This window comes from Dunckerocampus dactyliophorus, chromosome 3 (assembly GCF_027744805.1).
Source record: "Dunckerocampus dactyliophorus isolate RoL2022-P2 chromosome 3, RoL_Ddac_1.1, whole genome shotgun sequence".
Lineage (NCBI taxonomy): Eukaryota > Metazoa > Chordata > Actinopteri > Syngnathiformes > Syngnathidae > Dunckerocampus > Dunckerocampus dactyliophorus.
Genome location: NC_072821.1, coordinates 34,095,650 through 34,115,827, shown reverse-complemented (window position 1 = coordinate 34,115,827; position 20,178 = coordinate 34,095,650). Strand labels below are relative to the sequence as shown.

Sequence of the window (20,178 nt, the reverse complement as noted above, 5' to 3'; positions counted from 1 at the left end):
TGTAGAAAGGTTACAAGTCATATAACGCATTGGAGAAGACAAGCTTTCAAGGAAATTTAGTCCAAGGAAAATGCTTGCTTGTTGGACTATTTCCTGGTAATCCACTGCCGGCTCTGTTTAGGGTTGCCTCTCAATTTTCCTTCCACGTTTTTACTATTAACATCTTGTATAAATTATTTGCATGACAATTATCTTTGCTGCAATTTTAAGTTGTTTGCTTGCACAAGTCTGATCCCTGGAATGGATGAGGCCTATTTCCACCATCTCTTATGGCAACAATTCATTCAAAATGAGAACAAACTCCTGGAATGAACCTCTGTGGGTTCTCTTGGTAAAGATAATTAATTGTCTTTAATAAAATACATACGTAAAAGCCACAAGTCTTGTCTAATGGGTACGCGTCCACATACTGCATGCATGTGGTGAGGTCATGGAGAATGTCGAGAGCAAGTGTTGACAATACACCAAGCAGGCACCGTGGTTAACAATTCCAGTCTCTCCCCTCTGTGTTCTTTTCTATCTAAGCTGGAATTGCACTGCTTACTTTCGAGTCTCTTCAGTACGCCTGTCACGATAACAAATTTTGCTGGACGATAATTGTCCTACAAATTATTGCAGATACACGATATTACTGTCAACGTTATTTTGAGACCATTTTTTCATGAATGTAATGATAATATATGGCATAATAATGTGAGTACACAGTATCAAAAGCAATAAACTTAAGAGTTAAAAAAAAAAGAGTATTTAACATTGTAATTGGAATTTCAAGAGCGTTTAAAAACAATTAAAAGCAACAAACAGGACAAAATAAAACAAAAAACACAAAAACACCCCAATGAAGTGTATCTATTAGCAAAAATTTCACTTAAATAAAAACCATAATCAATCACAATATTTCTGATTTTGAATCACTGTCACTTTAAGTATGACGGAATACTGCCACATTGGAAAAAAAAAATTAGCGCAGATTTCAAGAATAAAGTCGTAAATTTACGTGAAAAAAAGTCATACATTTACGATGAAAAAAATAATAATTCGAGAATAAAGTATGACACATAACGTTACCACTTTATTCTTGTAAATGTACGACTTTTTTCTCATAATTTAATGATTCTTTTTCCTCGTAAATGTACGACTTTATTCTCCTAAATTTACGTAAAGCCATACATTTACGAGAATAAATATTAGGAGAATATTACGTGTCATGGTGTCACGTGTCAGAGGGAAAATAGAAACTTTCCCCTTGCTTAGGACAACCTTTTATTTATAATGTGGCAGCAAAACAGAGCAGTTGAACACAAACAGATTGTCTCGCCCTTCTCACTTCCGCCTTCCTTGCCCCGCCCCCTCAACATGCCCCTTCAATATGTTTGCAGCATATTTTCACATGGCTATGGCTTCAAATCACTGTAGTCTGTGCGTCGTGACCGTCGAAAGTCACTGCACCGTCGCTAGTACGCCTGTGAATACTCTCATTCGCTTGGAGCCCTTTCAGGAGAATCACCCATTTTGCGTTTGCTTGCTTGTTACTCCTCACGACACTCACGTGCCGCACTCTGTGTGTACACTCGCGAGCACCAATAAACACACATGCGCATGTCAATTTATTGCTGTCGGCAAAATTATCGAGTTCTTTTTTTTTTTTTTTTTTAAATCGTGTGGTTAATCCATTTATTGATTATCAGGACAGGCCTACCCTTCGGCTTTTGTCGCATCCACAGTCCTCCGCCCGCTGTTTCGAATCAAAACGTCACAAGTCAGCAGTATGCCGTCCATCTTTTCTCCAGTCCACCCTCCCATTCTACATTCTTCCTATCCTTATGCTCTCTACTTCTCCTTCCTACCCACACACTCATTCACTATTCATATTTTAGAGGACATTTGTGAGCATGGAAACCAGCAAGGGCATCTGCACCATTTTCGGTGCGGAGGAAACCTACATTTTCTCCTCTTGCCTTCCCAGTCCCCTTCCTCTTTCTTATCTAACCAAGCCAGATTTTGGTTTTGGTTTACCACTGCTCATCTTTTTTTAGACTAAAAGCCATGTGCCACTCACTCCTACTCTCCCTCTGCCTCTTTCTCCATCTTTTTCTCCCACCGCCACCCACTCAATCCTTTTCACCTCCTTCCTCTCTGGTTTCTCGTGTTTCAGCTGATGTATTGCCTGTGCCTGTTTGTGTGGATGGATGCTTGTGTGTGTGTGTATATGGTGCGCTGCCAACATGTCTGCAGTTGACAACCACAAACTATCTGGTCGAATGATGAAAAAGTGGCGGCAGGACTTCTTCATGTCTCAATTTCTACAAGCCTCTGGATGGGGTCGGGTCACACGCATCGCCTGCACTGATCATCAGCACCGGGACACAAAGCATACAATAGAGCAGTGGTTCCTAATTTATCCAATTTCACTTAACTGGTCCAAAAATGATCATTTATTTCCATCTCATCTTCTTTATCAAAATACTGGCACGTGTTACCACATTTGGCTCCATCGTGGGTGATTTTGCAGCCGTGATCAATCTAAAAATCAGAGACCTGTGGCATAACTGTGTTAGTTAGCAAAGAACTACAGCGTCAACGGCTGATGACATCATAGACAGGCGATGGAGTCGTGGGGAACAATGACTTATGGTTCCGGTTTCCATGCTAACGTGCCACTAAAGGGGCCGTTTTGTGAGAAAAATATGTTGCCAACACAGCCGTGGAGCCTTGGTTAGCATCATTAATTCGCTCCAGAAGGTGTGACTCTAACAAAAACGGACGCTAACCGAATCAATTTTTCCCAAAAGAAATAATGTACATTTAATTAAAGCATTCCAGAAAGCCAAAAATGTTAACACAAAAACATTTTTACAGTTTTACAATTATATAGTTTTACATGCACAAAACAAATGGAAATAGAGTCAAACAAATACAAATACAAATACAGTCGTCCCTCGCTATATCATGGTTCGAAAATTGCGCCCTCACTATACCGCGTTTTTCAAAACATGATTAACTAATAAATGATGGCTGTTTTGTGGTTGAATATGGCCTATTATTAGTAAAAAAATATTGAAAGACAAGTTACAGTATATGTAGTATTGTGGTCACTAGGCATCAGTAATGTTATGACACATGACCTTAGATTACATTACCTTTCACACTGTATGGAGATAGGCTACTGAGTCAGCAGAGCCGAGGCGACATGTCATGGCTGAGAAGGACAGGCCATGGTTGAGATCGAGTGAAGAAAGGGTTCTCCTCTCATTCCGTGTGGAAGTAGAAAGTTTTTGGCTTCTTTGTCCATCTTGAAACATTTAAGTTTAGAGTAAGTACATTGGAGAGACTAACTAGGTAGCTCTGTGGCTTGCGATGCTAGCGGCAGCCGTCTGTTATGTCTCTGCAGTGATCCCGTAACCTGCACAATGTCATGTAAACAAAAAAATACTGGGAGTGTAAAAGTGACTATTGGGGTGTTATTTCATGTCTACGGGGCTCTAATAATGTTAAAACCTTTGAAAGTTTTCTGTGCCAACTACGAAAACATTACATTTTTAGGTGGAAATATATCGCGGTCGGTTCTGGAACCAATTGTTTTATGCATGTAAAACTATCATTATAAAACTATAAAGATGTAACTTCCAGGTCTGGTTGCCATTTTGTTTGCAAGCCAATACGATGCCAACAAGGAAGTATGTTTTGTGAAAAAAAATATACATTAAGAACACGCAGCCATACTGCACGCTAACTGGAGAAAGAACGCAAATGGAGAAAAATTGTGGCGTAAATTGTCAACGTCAACCAAAAAAACGCGCTAACCGGACGAACACTAACCGAGGTGCCACTGTATTAATAACAAGACAAGACCGTATTGTACCCTAACCAGGAAATTTAGGCAACTGGGTCAAGACTTTTGTGTACGTCTTCGACAAAAAAAAAAAAAAATGCATTAACCGAGGTTCCACGGTACAACAAATAATTTATCTATGCCAGCGACATAGAGGCAAAACATTGAAATGCTCTTCCACTAAAGATGGCAGAAAGCACATAATGTTGCCAGTCATACATTTAAGTTTGGTGGCGTGTCATGACAGTATTTTATTATGAAATATGTGTCAAATTATATAAATTCAAAACAAAATACATAAATTGACACCCCAGTTAGAGACGGTCTTTAATCATTGTATAGACTAAACCACAGGTGTCACCACCTTGAGCAGTAAGTTGTATGTCTTTGGACTTCCCTCTAAAACAAAGTTGAATAATTCAATATCATCTATGTGGGTTGAAATAAATCTTCACTCCCTCCCTTTACAGTCTCATATCCTTGATTCAATACACCCATATTTCACACCTATGATTTACTGAGGAATATAATTTCGCCTTCATTCGTTGTGTATAAATACACGGCGGACACGATTTGCAGACATGCCAACCTTGCGTAGGATATCAGAGTTAGGGACCGTCATGACTGATTGTTGATTACTTGCATCTTCAAGCAACTAAGTCGAAATGGAGTGCACTACTGGGCTGCCACCAGCAGGGGCGCTGCATTTTCTGTCTCAACTAAACAGTGGTCTGAAGAACAACCGCGTGATGAACTGTACTCACTGTTAAATCTCATCTCGTCTCGTGCATCATCTCCGGAAGTTAGAGTCTCGTGACACCCCTAATGTAAACTCTCATTTTTGCCCAAAAAACATTCACAAACAATTAATTTCACACAATGACTCAGTTATTAGAGAACAATTGATCAGTAATTATGTCCATCCCTGGTGCCAACCACAGACAAACTGCAGTTTTGTCAATTGGTTGAAAAGAATCACTGATTTGGGGGCACCTGGCATGTTTTTAAAAAGAGTGTGGGTTAATCAACATTGAATAGACTTTCTTTCTGTATTCGCTCATGGGCCTTTGAAGGAAACAGGTCTACTGAACTAAAACACCACTAGATTCATTCATCTGTGTAAGTCCTTTTCATAAGTCAACACAATGGAGACGACAAAGAAGTTGAACAGAGAGGATGTTTGCGTCAGGGCAACCAAAAAAAAAAAAAAAGAGGTAGTGAAGTTCTGAAATATGAGGTTTTTGCAAAAACGGTGACAGTCTACGTGTGCTGTCACCCTGGGGCTTGCCGCTTTCTACAATGGTTGAACCCTGGGGTTTTAGCACCAAGCAAGACGTCACGTTTCAGTGAACCCAATTCGGCATTTTAAGAACCAGAAAGTACAAATTAGCTACACTTTGCTGTTGCACGTTTTGTGTCAACCCTTGGTGAACCGTTTCTTTAACCACATGTATTTGCTGGCTATCAAATGCATTAAAACGATTAGTTACACATATTTGTTGCAGTGTTTCCCACAAGACTGCAATCTATGTGTGGGGTCTAATGAGCATAATTGGCCATGATGCACGCACATGTCAATTTTACGGAGGCCGTGGCAGACAAAACGTGAGCAAGAACATGACAAGCAAAACAAATATTTGTAGAAATACAAATCAACGTTCTTCTGATGCTTCTTTTTGTGTGCATGTGTTTTTTTTAAATGTCACAAGCAAGACGGAGCCCCCTGGGAGTGTTTGTAGATGGGCAGGCGGCACAGGAGGACTCGCTGCTCATTGAGAACAGCGATACGTGCTTTTGTCCAATAAGATCAGAAAAAGTCGCGAGATTTGTCACTCGGCGCTTTTTTCGAAAAACAAGGGTTTTTCAACATTTTTCAACAGGGCTCCGAATACTCGCTAAATATGGCGACAAAGTCGCTATGTTGTCAACACTGATCCCTCCTGCTACGTCTTCTGATTCTCTGGCAGACCAGGTGTGTATGAGGTGTGTTAAGAAACAGCATCTACTGCAACCATTAATCCATGATTAATCGGTTATCCAGTTAATCGACAACTATTTTGGCATTTCATTAATAATTTTGGATGTAAAAATATAAATATCCTCTAATGTCACCCTATCAAATCATCCATGAAAGGGGAGCTATTATTTCTGTGTTTTAGGCAAAACAAGATATTCACACACATCAGCTTTGACTCTGGAAAACAGTGATGGACATTTTTGCCTCTTTTCTGATATGTTGCGGACCAAACCACTAACTGTTTATGTTTGCTTCATATTGATTTGGTCCGTCTACAGCAGGGGTGTCCAAACTTTTTCCAGCGAGGGTCACATAGTGAACAATTAAAGGATAAAAAGTTATATTTCTATTTTAAAAAAAAAACTACATATCAGCTTTGTGATATAGATGAAAAAAGCCTATAATTAGCATCAACTTCACTCTTTCCACTTTTTTTTTTTCCTGTTTTTGCCTCTTTTTCTTTTTTGAACTTTCCAGATATTTCAACTTTTTCTTAAATATTCTTGGCAAATGTTCATTTTTCCATGACATTTTTCCTCTTATTACGAGTTTATTCTCATAAAATCTTGACTTTTTTCCATTCGATACAACTTTTTTCTATAAATATTTTCACTCATTTCTTTTTTGTTGATTTTTCCATTTTTGCTGTTTTTAATTTTCCAACTATTTCAACTTTCTTCTTGTAAATTTCCTTGTCAAAGTTTTATGAATTTATTCCCATAATATTTTCACTTGATTCCCGTAACATTATAACTTTTTCCCCAACCTAACTTAACTAACTTACAACCTTTTTTTGTTTCTCATAATATTATGACTTAAAAAAAAAGAAAGATGTATCATTTCAACCTTATGCTACTAAAATGATTTTTCCACATAATATAACGTTCTCGGAAAATTATCCCCTTTTCTCACTAGATGACAACTTTTTTCTCTTAATATTTTGACTTTATTCTTACTGATTTTTTGCTTTTTTTAAACAACTTTACTTGTTTTTTTGTCTTTTTTCTTGTCTTTTCTTTTTTTCCTATGGACCACTTAAAAAAAAAACAGCCAAGGGCCACAAATGACGTCCCGGGTCACACTTTGGACACCCCTGGTGTAGGGCCTAACCGATTACTCGATCAACTGAAGCAACAAGCTTCAGCTGAATCGCGAGTCGCAACAACGAGCTCCATTCACAGACAGTCCCATCATAGTGTGTTCATGAGCGAGGGCGAACAGGCAGTGCCAAATCTATTTGTGGCGGCCTGCCGCAACCATATGGGAACATATGGAAAACACCGTATTATGAACTAAAATATAAACTACATTATAAGTTTGTGCGTCTAAGTCATGTGTGTCGTCTTGTCTACAGTCAACAATCCTAAATAGAACGTGTATATTCGCTAACTGCTAAGAATAAATGCTCAGATGCTATACAAAAGTTTCATTCACTGTGCATTTGTGCTCATAAACAACATAACGAGTAGCAAAACACAACCTTGTCTGTGGTAACGTACCACTTTCTGTGTAACAATGAGCGTTTCACAATTGTTCAACGTTTGTCTTCCCTTAACTCAGTGACTTGTTGTCCTGCACCCACAGTAAACACAGTAATCAGTAGACTTGTTGTTTTTCCAGACACTTTGAGGTGTCGAGACAGGTGTACAACTGTAATCAAACACATTATTTGCAATTTAAAAAGGCAGAAGTGTCATAGGATCACAAGTTTAAATGGCTTGTCAACAACAGTAGTAGTTCAGTACTCTGGTTCAAACCATAAATGTAAAAATTTAAATTTAAATTTTAAAAAAAAAGCTACTTGGTGGTCACTTTCGTGCAGTTCCGTTAGCGTTCACATTTTTGTCAGTGTAGCAAATAATGTAAAGTACATCAAAACTATATAAGTCTTGGGAGGTCCCAGAAGGCCAGTTTGACGGGGGACTTTGATAGAAATACATAGAAAGACTGAAAATAATCCATCAAGTGACTCAACTGTACATACAAAGATTCAAAGCAAAAGAAAAGTCATTCTAAACCATCAGTTTTTCCATACCATTCATAAGACTGCAAGTCCAGGTCTCTGGTCTGATCAAAGAACTGTGTAGAAACGGATGTCCAAACTGTTGCCGCCGTGGGCCACACTGATCGTCTGGATGATATACATTTCAAGACAAAACTGTATCTCAGCTATGGGTGAAAAAACCTATTATTAGTGTCAACTTTGCTCTTTTTTTCCTTAAATTTTCCTGCTGTTTTTCTTTTTAATGTTCCAAATATTTAAACCTTTTTTCTGTAATTTTTGTGCATTTTCTTCTCGTAATATTTTGACTTTATTCCCATAATATTATAACTTTTTCCCCATTCTAATTTTCCAAAAAGGACAAGTTTATTTTGATTTGTTTGTTTCGCATATCACAACTTTTTTAAAAATTGTCTCTTTAATATTTCAACGTTATGCTGCCACAACATTCTTGTAAAATTATTTTTTTCTTGTTAGAATACAACATTTTCTTCCTCTTATTGTTTTGACTTTATTCTGTTTTTTATTTATTTATTTATTTATTTTCTGCTGCTATTGTTTTTTCCAACTATTTCGACTTCCTTCTTGTAAATATTCTTCTCATAATTATGACTTTATTCCCGTAATATTTTGACTTTGTTCTTGTAATATTATATGTTTTTCCGCAACCTAATTTTCCAAAATTTACATCTTTATTCCTTATTTTGTTTGTTTTTCATACTGTGATTCTTAAAAAGTACACCTTTTTTCTGTAATATTTCAGCTTTATGGTACTAAAAGGTTTTTTTTCCCCCTCGTAATATTATCTAAAATTACAATATTACATCTTGTAAAATTGCAGCTGTTTTTTTAATTATCATTTCTGCTGTTTTTTTTCTTTTAATTCGCCTGCTATTTGAACTTTCTTCTCGTCAATTTTTCTCTTATAATTATAACTTTATTCTCGTAACATTATAACTTTTCCCCCAACCTAATTTTCCAAAAATGACATCTTTTTTTGTTGTTGTTGTTGTTTGTTTTACGATTGAAAAAGAATAATGTCTTTCTTTAATATTTCAGCTTTGTGCTGTTTTTCCTCATAACATTATGACATTATTCTTGTAAAATTACCTTTTTTTCTTATTAGAATACAACTTTTTTTCTCTTAATATTTTGACTTTATTCTCATAAAATTACTGCTGTTTTTTTCTTTTAATTTGCCAACTATTTCAGCTTTCTTTTTGTAAATGTTCTTTCCGCAATGATAACTTCACTCCAATAATATTTTGTCTTTATGCTCGTAACATTATAACCTTATCCCCAACCTAATTCAGTCAAAAATTACAACTTTATTTGTTGTTTTTTTTTATTTCATAATATTACGACTTTTAAAAAATACATCTTTCTTTAATATTTTAACTTGATGCTACTAAAACGATGTTAGTTTTTCCTCACAAAATTACGACTTTTTCCTCATTAGATTGCATGTTTTTTCTCTTAATGTTTTGATTTTATTCTTGTAAAATTAATGCAGGTATTTCCATTTTTTATGCTGTTTTTTTTTGTTAAATTATATTTTTAGAATGTGCCGCGGGCTGCAAATAGCCCCCACGGGACCGCACTTTGGACATCCCTGGTTTAGAAATTATCACCGATAGACCAAATGAACCTAATTGGATCAAAGGAAAAGTCAATTAATTTGGGATTTCTCGAAAAGCCGATGAATGATTAGCCAGCGAGCCTTGGCGCCGGGAGAACCAGGGCAGCGGTGCCAACTCACCCTGGCCAACGAGTGTTTATTGGTAACATTTTAAAAAGCATCATTTTTAAATGACATCGCATGCAAGTGTTAATCAATTATTTCTTCAATATTTTGTGTAGCCCTGGGTTTAACTGGATCAAATATGACAAGTGAACGCACCGTGTGTGTGTGTGTGTGTGTGTGTGTGTGTGTGTGTGCGTTGCATGTTGTGTGGCTGTGTTTGAATAGTGTGAGCACAGGCAGTAGCCTTGTATACATTAAGGAGGCCAACTGCTCAGGGTGTCATTCTGCAGGCCTTGCTAGGTGGGATGTGGCCTATGAACGTGTGCTCGAAATCAATAACCTTGTCCAACACCAACCCCCGAATGTGCCAATTCATACAAGCGTGTTCATCCGGTGCCTCACCTGTGTTTTCACGCTGCCGTGACTCGAACCACTGCATCGGTTCCCCTTGCTCGCCCATATCCCCCCCGACTGGAGAACCGCCTAGTCAGCCTCGTTCTCCCGACCCCAAAAGATGCAGGGGACAAGTCCGTGAACGCGTCACCGTTCGATTTTTTTTATGATAGCCGAACCGCTACCATTACCGCTGAAGAATGAATGGGCTAATCAGAAGATAAAGTCTTGCGTGCGTGTCATCGTCTTCAAACCGCTTAAGAGCAACACGTCTTCGGCTGTGGCAGCTCCTTCTGTCCCATTTTCATGCCCCCAGAAAGAAGAAAAAAATCCACGGCACCAGCAGGCTCCTCGACTAGCCTGTCTGTGTCCACGTTGAAGTCAGAGGCGTGTGTGCGCCACCAGCCGCCGGACAACTCCCGAATCTCAGCAACGAAAACACGGGCAGCATTCCACGAGAACCAGGCCCACCCTCCCGGTACATATCTACGAATTATGAACCAAGAAGCAATTCCCCTTCCGCGTTCCACTGCGCATATCACGTACCGCGTTGTGATGGCGCATACCTGACTCGCTTATTGCGGAGGAAGGGCGCCACTGGTGGTTTGTGAGGGTTGGTTGGGCGGATCCATACAAATAGCGATCATGTCGATACTTAGAGTAGTGGCGGCATCGGATCGATACCAGAGTGATGAGATTGATATTATCCAGGTCCCCTGTTTATTTTCACAAACGTGTGTTTTTGTTCGCGTGTTGTTAGTATTGTTGTATTGCTAATAAACTACATTGGTATGTTATTGGTTTTGGCTTTTGTTCACCTTAGTTTGCACTCTTTGCTCAAGAATGTTACGTAATATAAAATAATCATTGTATTGTTTTATTGATATTGTTACACTGTCTTATATTGTTGTATTCATACATTGTTGAACTGTTCACAAAGACGTTATTGGCCCACAGCACATTGTAGAAATTATTTTTTTTAAACAGCAAAAGTTGGGGAAAATATAGCTATAATGTAAACAATTAATGCAATTCTATTTTTTGTATTAATTCATTACATTATTTTTAATTAAAAACTTATACAATGTAAAGAGAAAAGGCTGAAATGTTGATAATAATTATATTTTTCTTTTATTTACTTAGATGCTTACTCATTAAAAAACCATCAAAACTTGGGGAAAATATAGATATGTGTAAACAATTAATGCAATTATTATTCATTAGATGTATTATTCATTACATTATTTTTAATTCATTAAAAACAAATACAATGTAAAGAGAAACGGCTGCAATGTTGATAATAATTAATTATAGTTTTTATTTTGTCTACTTGGTTATTTATTTTATATTATTTCTAGTTTAGATATTTTGTTTAGCCTTTTAACAAAATTTCAAACATGTATAAAATGATCAAAGTCCCATCCATGGATTAGATTTTTCAGCATGGAAAAAGTTTGGACGCCCCTGGCCTGAAATCTTTCTGTTTTCTTCTGATTATAATCGTGATTAACAAATTAAAGGCAAAATCTTTCAAAAATCCTGACATTTTTCAAGTGAAACGTATCGGTACCAGTATTGGTATCTGTATCGGTATCCGTTACGCCTTCCCCTTATGTTCTTCGTATCGAATCGATACCAAGTATAGCCGTATCGCCCATCCCTGGTAACTATCAAGAGGTCGGCTACCGCTGCAAAGATGACAGCGCGTGGGGGAGATGAATCCCTGCCCGCACAGTTCACCGTCGAAGCCGAAGAATGTCTCCCTGCTCATCGCTGAAACGTCAACATCACTCAATTAAACGCGATGTGAAGGTTACGCCTCAACCAAAACACACGACAGACGTTAGTGACTCGGTTTCAGAACACAGTCAGCGAGTACAGCTTATACACTCACGACGTACGACAGCCAGAAGGGGCGTTCCCACGGTCTCGAATCGCACTTTCTCTTTGGTATACTGGGCGTGGATGGGTGAAAGTTCATTAAATAAACACATTAAAACGATTTCTCTGTTTAAAGGCAACGGCATGACTATCTTCATCCAGAAAAAAACATAAAATAAAACATTTACTACTGAGTTATTGTCGACACTGCATACTTTGCGAACAAATGGTCACAGGATGATGTTGGTGGGGGGCAATACGGCACATTTTTGTATCGATCCGATACCAAGTAAATGCTGGCGCACATCAGCAATACCGATACTGATACTTTTTGAAATTATTCAAACTCATTGCCACTTTACACAAACAAAAACATTATTATCAACGACCATATTGGTTTGAACAATTTCACTCAATATAAATACAACATATAAGACAATATCACGACATCAACAAAACTATTCCCTCGCTCTCTTTTTTTTTTTTAAATACAATTGAGCAGAAATAAAGTTCCCATTCCCTTTTATTACACACAATAACTCAACAACATATAAACATAATATCAACAATGTATTGAATAACACAACAAAAAACACGGATGTTTGTGAAAATAAACATAGAAGATAACTGAAAAACATCCAACTTATTTTTTTGCGCTAGGATGGATCCAATACTGATACTGTACTACCAGCGGTGTGGAAACACCTCCATTTAGTTGGTTGTGGTGGATCACAGTGGATCATAGATGGTGTGTAGCGACAGAAAATCATGTGTCAGAGTAGGGATGGGCACCTTTCACATTTGAACCCATACGGTACCAATACCTGGTATACCGGTACTTAACGATACCCATTTTGGATACTTCTGTGTGTGTTTATGTGATAATAAATGTTAATTTACTATTTTAATGAAATAGTTTTCAATTGAAGACATTTATTTCCCGATATATAAACTGGTGAATGATTTTAATTGCTGTGTCAACATGCCGATGACATCTAGAATGTTGTATACAGTGTTCCCTCATTTATCGCGAGGGATAGGTTCCCAAAATAGCCTGCGATAAGTGAAATACGCAAAGCAGCCAACTTAATAATAAAAAAAATTATATATGTTAAGGCTGTAGGCTAGTAGCTAGCCGTTGTGCTGTGGCGAGGTGTCACAACACCAGTAACTTAGTTCTTCGGCATTTGTATTTGTATTTGTATTGTACTTTATTTATCCCACAGCAGGGAAATTCACTTGTTACAGCAGCAAGCAAGATACGCAAGTAAAGAATACATAGTGACTACAACATGGTTCAGGTGGTGCAGGTGTTGTAGAGCCTGACAGCGGTCGGTATGAAGGATCTGCGGAACCTCTCCTTCTTACACCGTGGGTGTGACAGTCTGCTGCTGAAGGAGCTGCTAAGGGAACCCTCAGTGTCATGTAGCGGGTGAGAGGTGTTGTCCATGATGGATGTCAGCTTAGCCAACATCCTTCTCTCCCCCACTTCCTCCACGGAGTCCAGAGGACCGTCCAGGACAGAGCTCTCTCTCCTGATCAGCCTATTGATCCTGCTCCTGTCCCTGTCCATGCTGCCCCCTCTCCAGCAGCCCACAGCATAGAAGATGGCTGAGGCCACCACAGAGTCATAAAAGGTCCGTAAGAGAGTCCTGCACACACCAAAGGACCTCAGTCTCCTCAGCAGGAGGAGGCGACTCTGGCCCTTCTTGTAGAGGGCGTGGGTGTTGACGGACCAGTCCAGCTTGTTGTTAAGGTGAACACCCAGGAATTTGTAGCTGTCTACCAACTCTATGTCCGCTCCCTGGATGTTCACCGGTGTGAAATGGGATGGTTTCCTCTGGAAGTTAATGATCATCTCCTTTGTCTTGTCTTGAGTTGTAGCTGGTTAAGCTCACTCCAGCTGACAAAGTCCCTGATGACCATCTTGTATTCCAGATCATTCCCCTCTGAAACACAAAAAACCATGGCTGTGTCATCAGAGAACTTCTGGATGTGACACTGTGTGGAGTTGTGTGTGAAGTCCGAGGTGTAGAGGGTGAAGAGGAAAGGGGAGAGCACCGTACCCTGAGGGGCACCTGTGCTGCAGAGTACCATGTCAGACACACAGTGACGGAGCCTCACATACTGTGGTCTGTTGGTGAGGTGAGGCATAACAATGTTAATAACAATAATAACAACAATGTCGCTTGGTTAATATCCAGGTCACATTATGTAAACCACATGTGTCAAACTCGTGCCCCGGAGGGCCGAGACGCTGCAGGTTTTCTCTCCAACCAGTTTCTTCAGCAGGTGATTTAATTGATGAGCCCCTTCCCTCAAACTGATCTGCAGTCACAACAAAGGCGCAGGTGCTTTAAGACAACTGAAAAAGTCATGTAATTTTTTTGGCTATTGATGGTGTGCTGCTTTTGTTTAGTCCATTTTCTTCATTAATAATTAATGATGGGTAAACATATTGTTGTATTTTCTGAAATACCGAACTGCAATAACACTTGCTGCATCCAAAAATGGCTGTTTTTAAACCCCAAAGGAAGAATCTAATCAAATAGACTCCCCCCACCTTGTGTGCCAGATGGTACATCCCCGTCTCTCCTCTATTCTCCTCCCCGTGCCCTCCATCTTTCTGCTTTCTGTCATTTCCTTATATTCTGGCAAACAGCGACTGCTGCGGCGCTTTCTGCGTTGATAATTCCGCTAATTGCTGGGGAGCTGCAGGAGAGGTATGTCGTGTCCGTTTTATCTCTCACTAGACAGCAGCAGGATGCATTAGTCGGCATTTTTTTTTTAAATCAAATGCGTCCATAATGGATGGACTGTGGAATGCAAGCCGTGTTCCTTTCCAAACGCATCCACTGATGTCAGGTCAGCGGGCGCGTGAGAACTTTCACGGATGCAACAGCAGTCACGTTGATGCACATTTTCTTCCTCCATCTTGTCGTCTATTTATAGTTCCTATGACTCATGGTCTTTGACAAATAGATAAGAAAGGCAGATTCAATCAGGGTTACTTTTCTCCAACATTTACCTAGCGACTATGAATAGGTTCTGCAGGCTGGTCTTCATCAGGGTTTTGAAAAAGGACGCCGTAGCGACACATTTTTTTTTGTAATACTAACAATGCACGGAGGCTCAGCACGCACACATCCTAGTGTTATTTCCTCAAGGTCATATTTAAGGCCCTGCGCTCCTGCTACATGCTAAGACTTGTTCCTATTTCATGTCTCCCACGTCTGATCATACAGCAGACGTAATCTTTGTGTCTGTTTGCCACAGAGCTGACCTCACAAAGCCTCCTGTCCCTGACTAGAGCAAACTTCAGTCCCCGCAATCCATGGACGCCAAGGCCAAGTCCGCAGCTCCCACGCCCAAGGGGCCATCAAAAGCAGAGAAGAAGGAGCCAGCGGCCCCCCCGCGTAAGGCCGACCCTGCCCCTGCCACCCCTGAACCAGAGATACCTCCCCCCCAGGATGGGGCGGCAGAAGATGACGCAGGTGCCTGCAGCTCAGACTCTCTAGAGCACCTGAAGCCCTTCCTCATCGGTGGTGCTGTCATTGCAGTGGGGGCCATTTTGTTGGGGGCGATTCTGCTGGCAAGGAGGAATTAAAATCCTAATTTCAGCGACGAGAATTGACTGATGAGTTGGGTCACACAGATGGTCCCGGTTGAGATAGGAGATGGGGAGTCACTCAGCTTGTTTCTTTTGGGCTAGCAAAGGTGTAGTCACTCAAAGCAATTCCATATGCATGAAAGCAAATTTATAATTCCCTCTATTTAAAAACAAACTTACACTGTAGTGCTCAGTATATTTCCAAACACATACACTTTGTAAAAGTAGCCTTTTTATCTGCTTTAGTGTATTTGCTCAGAATTAGAGCTTGAAACATTAAGCAAAGTTCAGTTTCCAAAGAGCTCTGGAAAAGTTGCTTCTAGAATTATCTTGGATTTCTGTTCCCTTTTCAAAAGACAAGCTATTGTGAGAATGCGATGCGACATGATGATCTGACAAAAGCCTAGAAGGGATTCAGCATGCTGAGGTGTCAGAGTGGCCTGTTTGCATTACAGCATGTGCCTGTGAATATTCTTATTCACCCAGGTCATCCAGACAGCAGGCTTCATCACTTCATGCTGACTAGATAGGACAGCTCTAGTCTGATGGGATGGCGCACACTGGGCCTATCTGGTTATCGAGTATAAACTGATAGGACCAAATAGGACAGCTCTAATATGAGAAAACAGTGCTTACTGTCCTATCTGGTTTTTGAAGATTCGATAGGACAGCTCTAATCTGAGGGGGTGGTGCTTATCATACTGTAACATCTGGTGTTTGAGCATAAACTGATAGGACTAGATAGGACAGCTCTAGTCTGGCGGCATGGTGCATACCATCTTATTTGGTCATTGGGCATAAACTGATAAGACAAGATAGGACAGCTTTAGTCTGGAGGCATGGTGCAAACCATCCTATTTTGTCATTGAGTATAAATGGATAGGACTAGATAGGACAGCTCAGATGAAGGATTGTGCATACTGTCCTATCTGGTCTTTGAGGGGTCTGAGGGGACGGTGCATACTGTCCTATCTGGTCGTTGAGCATAAACTGGTAGGACTAGATAAGACAGCTAGCTGGTCTTTGAGGACTAGATAGGACTGCTCGAATCTGATGGGAGGTTGCATACTGTTCTGTCTGGTCTTTGAGGACTAGATAGGACAGCTCTAATCTGAGGGGGCAGTGCATACTGTTTATCTGGTCTTTGAACATAAAATGATAAGATAGGACAGCTGTAGCCTGATGGGATGGTGCATCCTATCCTGCCTGGTCTGGTTAAGCATAAACAGCTCTAATTTGAGTGTACGGTGCATACTGCATAAACTGATAGGACAGGTTCAGTCTGATGGGAATGTGCTTGCCATCCTATTTGGTCTTTGAGCATAAACTGATAGTACTAGATTCAAGAGTTTTATTGTCATATGCATAGTACTCTTGAATCTAGTACTATCAGTTTACTAGATAGGACAGCTAATATGAGGGATCAGCTCTAGTCTCAAGGGACTGTGCATACTGTCCTATCTAGTCTTTAAGCAAGAGCCGATGAAGCCTGCTCGGATGAGAGGCGAAACGTCTTCTAAGACGACCTGAACAGTCCAGTTTTGGTGGATGCAATGCCCTGACAACATGACGGCTTGGATATGGCAGACTGGTGTTGCAAAGCTGTTTGTAGAATAAGAATGTTACGTTCCCGTCACATGTTGTCACAAATCATTAGCTGCACAGCATCTGGGCACGTTCCAAATCTGTATGCTCACATCTTTTGACCGTAACTACTTAGCTGTAGACCGGCAGACCAGTCATTAGCGGTCCGGTATCAGGTTCAGCGGCTGCAGTTGAATCTGGCTTCATTTTGCCGTGCTGTTCTCTCTGTGTGTGCCATCAAGATCAAGGCGGGTTTTGAAAAGCTTATTAAATGCTAAGTACAGTATGTATAGAAGCATTATAAAATGCTAATGTAATGCAAGCGGATCTTAGAAACGTTGAGTCAAGCAGCCACGTTGGCTTCCGTGTGTGTTCCTGTGTTCATTCACAAGTCACGTCCCTGTTAAAAGGCCACTTTTTCATTTAGGTTGAGAGGTTGTGGAACAATTTGTAACCCATTTGTCATCATTAATCTCGTGTGTGTGTGTTTCTGTACATTCTGCACCCCTAACTCATTCATATGATACAACGCCAAAAGTAGAACTAACTTCACCTGACATTGTACAAATCAGTGTACTGAAAAAAAAATCTTCTTTTAATAACTTCAACAGCGTATAAATGCAATAATTCAGATAGGATTCCTCAGTTGGCACATATACCGTGCTGTAGCAAATTATAATAAATAATGAAGATGTAACACTGGTGATGGTCATGTATGATGTTTAAAATGGCAATGACAATGATGTTAGAAATGATAGCATTTGTGTGTTCATGGTGACTGTAATGGTAATGATGGCTATATATGGATATATTTTTGATATATCAAAACTAATATCTTATCTCGGGTACTCCCCTCCTCCCCTAGTGTATACAGTACAAAGAATGTGGTTGTGATGCAGCCTTTATTAAAGGAAGTGAACTAACCTCAAATGTGTTTTGTATATTTCGGACGGTAATAAAAAAAAAGAATCATGGAAATTGTGCAAGGAGCAGTCCAACGTTTTTCAAAAGCTGTTGTACCTTAATAATAACAAGGGTCAGTTTACAGGTTGGTATTTGTGTTTTCAACAGGTGAAATACTCATTAGGTAACAGGAATTTAACGTATCACAATCATTTTGTATTCTAAAATAATGGAAATATTCAAGGAAAATATGGAAAATTCTGATCCTCCACAAGAAGAAATCCTTTCTTTTGTATGGCTCAACCGTGTTTTTTTTTCAACTGGCTTTTATTTTGAAGGCCTGATTTTACTGGCTACAGGATGTGTTCCGCCGATGTTGGCCGAGCGGACCGGAAGCCGTGCTGCACAGGCAGAATCGGAGAAGCTTTATGTTTACACGTAAGTTAAAACACGGGAAACTATTAAAACGAGAGGGTTGGCAATATATTACAATTCAATCAGTCCTGTTAAATCAATACTTTATTCTGAAGGGACAAGACCGGACGTGTTTTTCGTCACGTGATGTGGTGACGCACACAAGCTAGCTCCCTCGAAGTCCGCACAGCACATGTCCTGAGCTGTCGTGTAAATTATTGGGTGTAGAGCAACGCGGCCAGTAAAGGTGAGTTAAATAAAAGGTTAACATTTTGTTAGTCAGATGTTAGGGTAGATTGAATAGTAGTTCTTCGAGTTAGTAGAGGAAATCAAGCTAGCATCGCAGCGTTAGCGCTAACAGCATCGTGCGTAAACCATGGGAATTTGTTGTTAGCAAAACATGAGCTAACCCTAACAAAGATTACGGACGTATGGGAATATACATTGAGTGGGAGCTATCTAACTTTATACACTTTCATACTTAATATTGGTTATGTCAAAGAGGTGACGAGTTAATGTGTTAACATGATTGTTTTTTTGCACTGCACTGTATTCGGAATCACTGTAGAGTACAGCTACAGGTTACCATAGTGATAAATGTATACATGACTGACCGTGTCTGTGTACTGTGCGCCTTCCACTTTTTTAAAAATCGTTTGCGAGTACTGAGTAAAAGGAAGTGTGCCTGTGTCCAGGTGCTCGGAAAATGATCATCCCAGTCCGGTGCTTCACATGTGGAAAGATCGTGGGTAATAAGTGGGAGATGTACCTTGGCCTCCTCCAGGCAGAGTACACAGAAGGGTAAGACAATCTGAGAAGTGTGTTACACATTTTATTCTTATACAAATATTAAGTACAGCTATTCCAAATGCTTCAAATAATGGTCGCACCCATTAAAAATGACTTTTTGACACTTTAAGCCTCACACATAATCAATGCATTTTAAACTGTATGGGTACTTAACAGTAATGAATAATGATGAAAGATGATCGATAGAAGCGATGGAATTAGAGTCACTGTGTGGCCTTTAACCTGGTCCTCATGCTACTGTGACAACCACGCTTCCGTCTTCTGCCTTTAAGCGGCTTGAGGTGGCACTGTAGGCCTGCTGGGTCCTCCTGGCTAGAATTCCGGGCTGATGCAGGCTTTCCTCCAACACATTCTAATGGGACTTTCTGTGTAGCGTGTTTCACAACTCCGTAAAGTAGATGGCATTGTAACTCTGCTTCTTAACAAACCTCATATAGTGAGGTTTGCCAGAGACTAAGATGATGTAGGGGTTGCCAATTTAGCGGGTATTCAGACCCCTCTAAATGGTCTTTTTAGTCTTTAAAGACTAACATGAAAGAGCGTACGAGCAGCGGCTCCTGCTGCTACTATGAGTGATTGTGAACATACTTTTTCTTCTTCCCACCCGCTCAGCGACGCTCTTGACGCCCTGGGTCTGAAGAGATACTGCTGTCGCAGGATGCTCCTCTCTCACGTGGATCTGATTGAGAAGCTGTTGAATTACGCTCCTCTGGAAAAGTAGTTACAACTGGCTTCCTTCGAATGACAAGAATGTTGCTTTCACCTCAATAGACTTTTGAAATATGTTTTTCTTTTCTAAATAAAGCTGTTAAATGTCACCATGACTTGTCTGTGGGAATAGTAAGGATGGATGAGGCTTTTATATTTTTTTAATGCCGTACCATCGACCCACATTATGTTCGAGATACTACAAGGAACTACGTGCGAGTTATGTCTCATCGCTTATCATGTCTACTATATTGGGTACGTAATAGGAGTGTAAAGGTGA

The 20,178-nt window shown here is 39.8% G+C and overlaps 2 protein-coding genes across 4 annotated transcripts in view; one reads left to right on the top strand and one right to left on the bottom strand.

The window, feature by feature from the left end:
* Positions 1–10,634, bottom strand: part of dagla (diacylglycerol lipase, alpha) — a 69,146-nt gene extending 58,512 nt beyond the window's left edge. For 2 of the 3 annotated variants that reach the window (XM_054769776.1, XM_054769778.1), the window contains exon 1: positions 1,700–10,634. In XM_054769776.1, the coding sequence (XP_054625751.1) occupies positions 1,700–1,803 (104 nt within the window). In that variant the 5' untranslated portion in view covers positions 1,804–10,634. The remainder of the gene's footprint in view (positions 1–1,699) is intronic. The other variant, XM_054769779.1, reaches the window with a different exon arrangement.
* Positions 10,635–18,348: 7,714 nt separating this feature from the next.
* On the top strand, positions 18,349–20,008 carry polr2l (RNA polymerase II, I and III subunit L). Its single transcript, XM_054771600.1, has 4 exons — positions 18,349–18,404; positions 18,497–18,627; positions 19,076–19,181; positions 19,803–20,008. The coding sequence occupies exons 3-4, from the start codon at positions 19,087–19,089 to the stop codon at positions 19,909–19,911; spliced, it is 204 nt and encodes a 67-aa protein (XP_054627575.1). The 5' UTR covers positions 18,349–18,404; positions 18,497–18,627; positions 19,076–19,086; the 3' UTR covers positions 19,912–20,008.
* Positions 20,009–20,178: the final 170 nt, after the last annotated feature.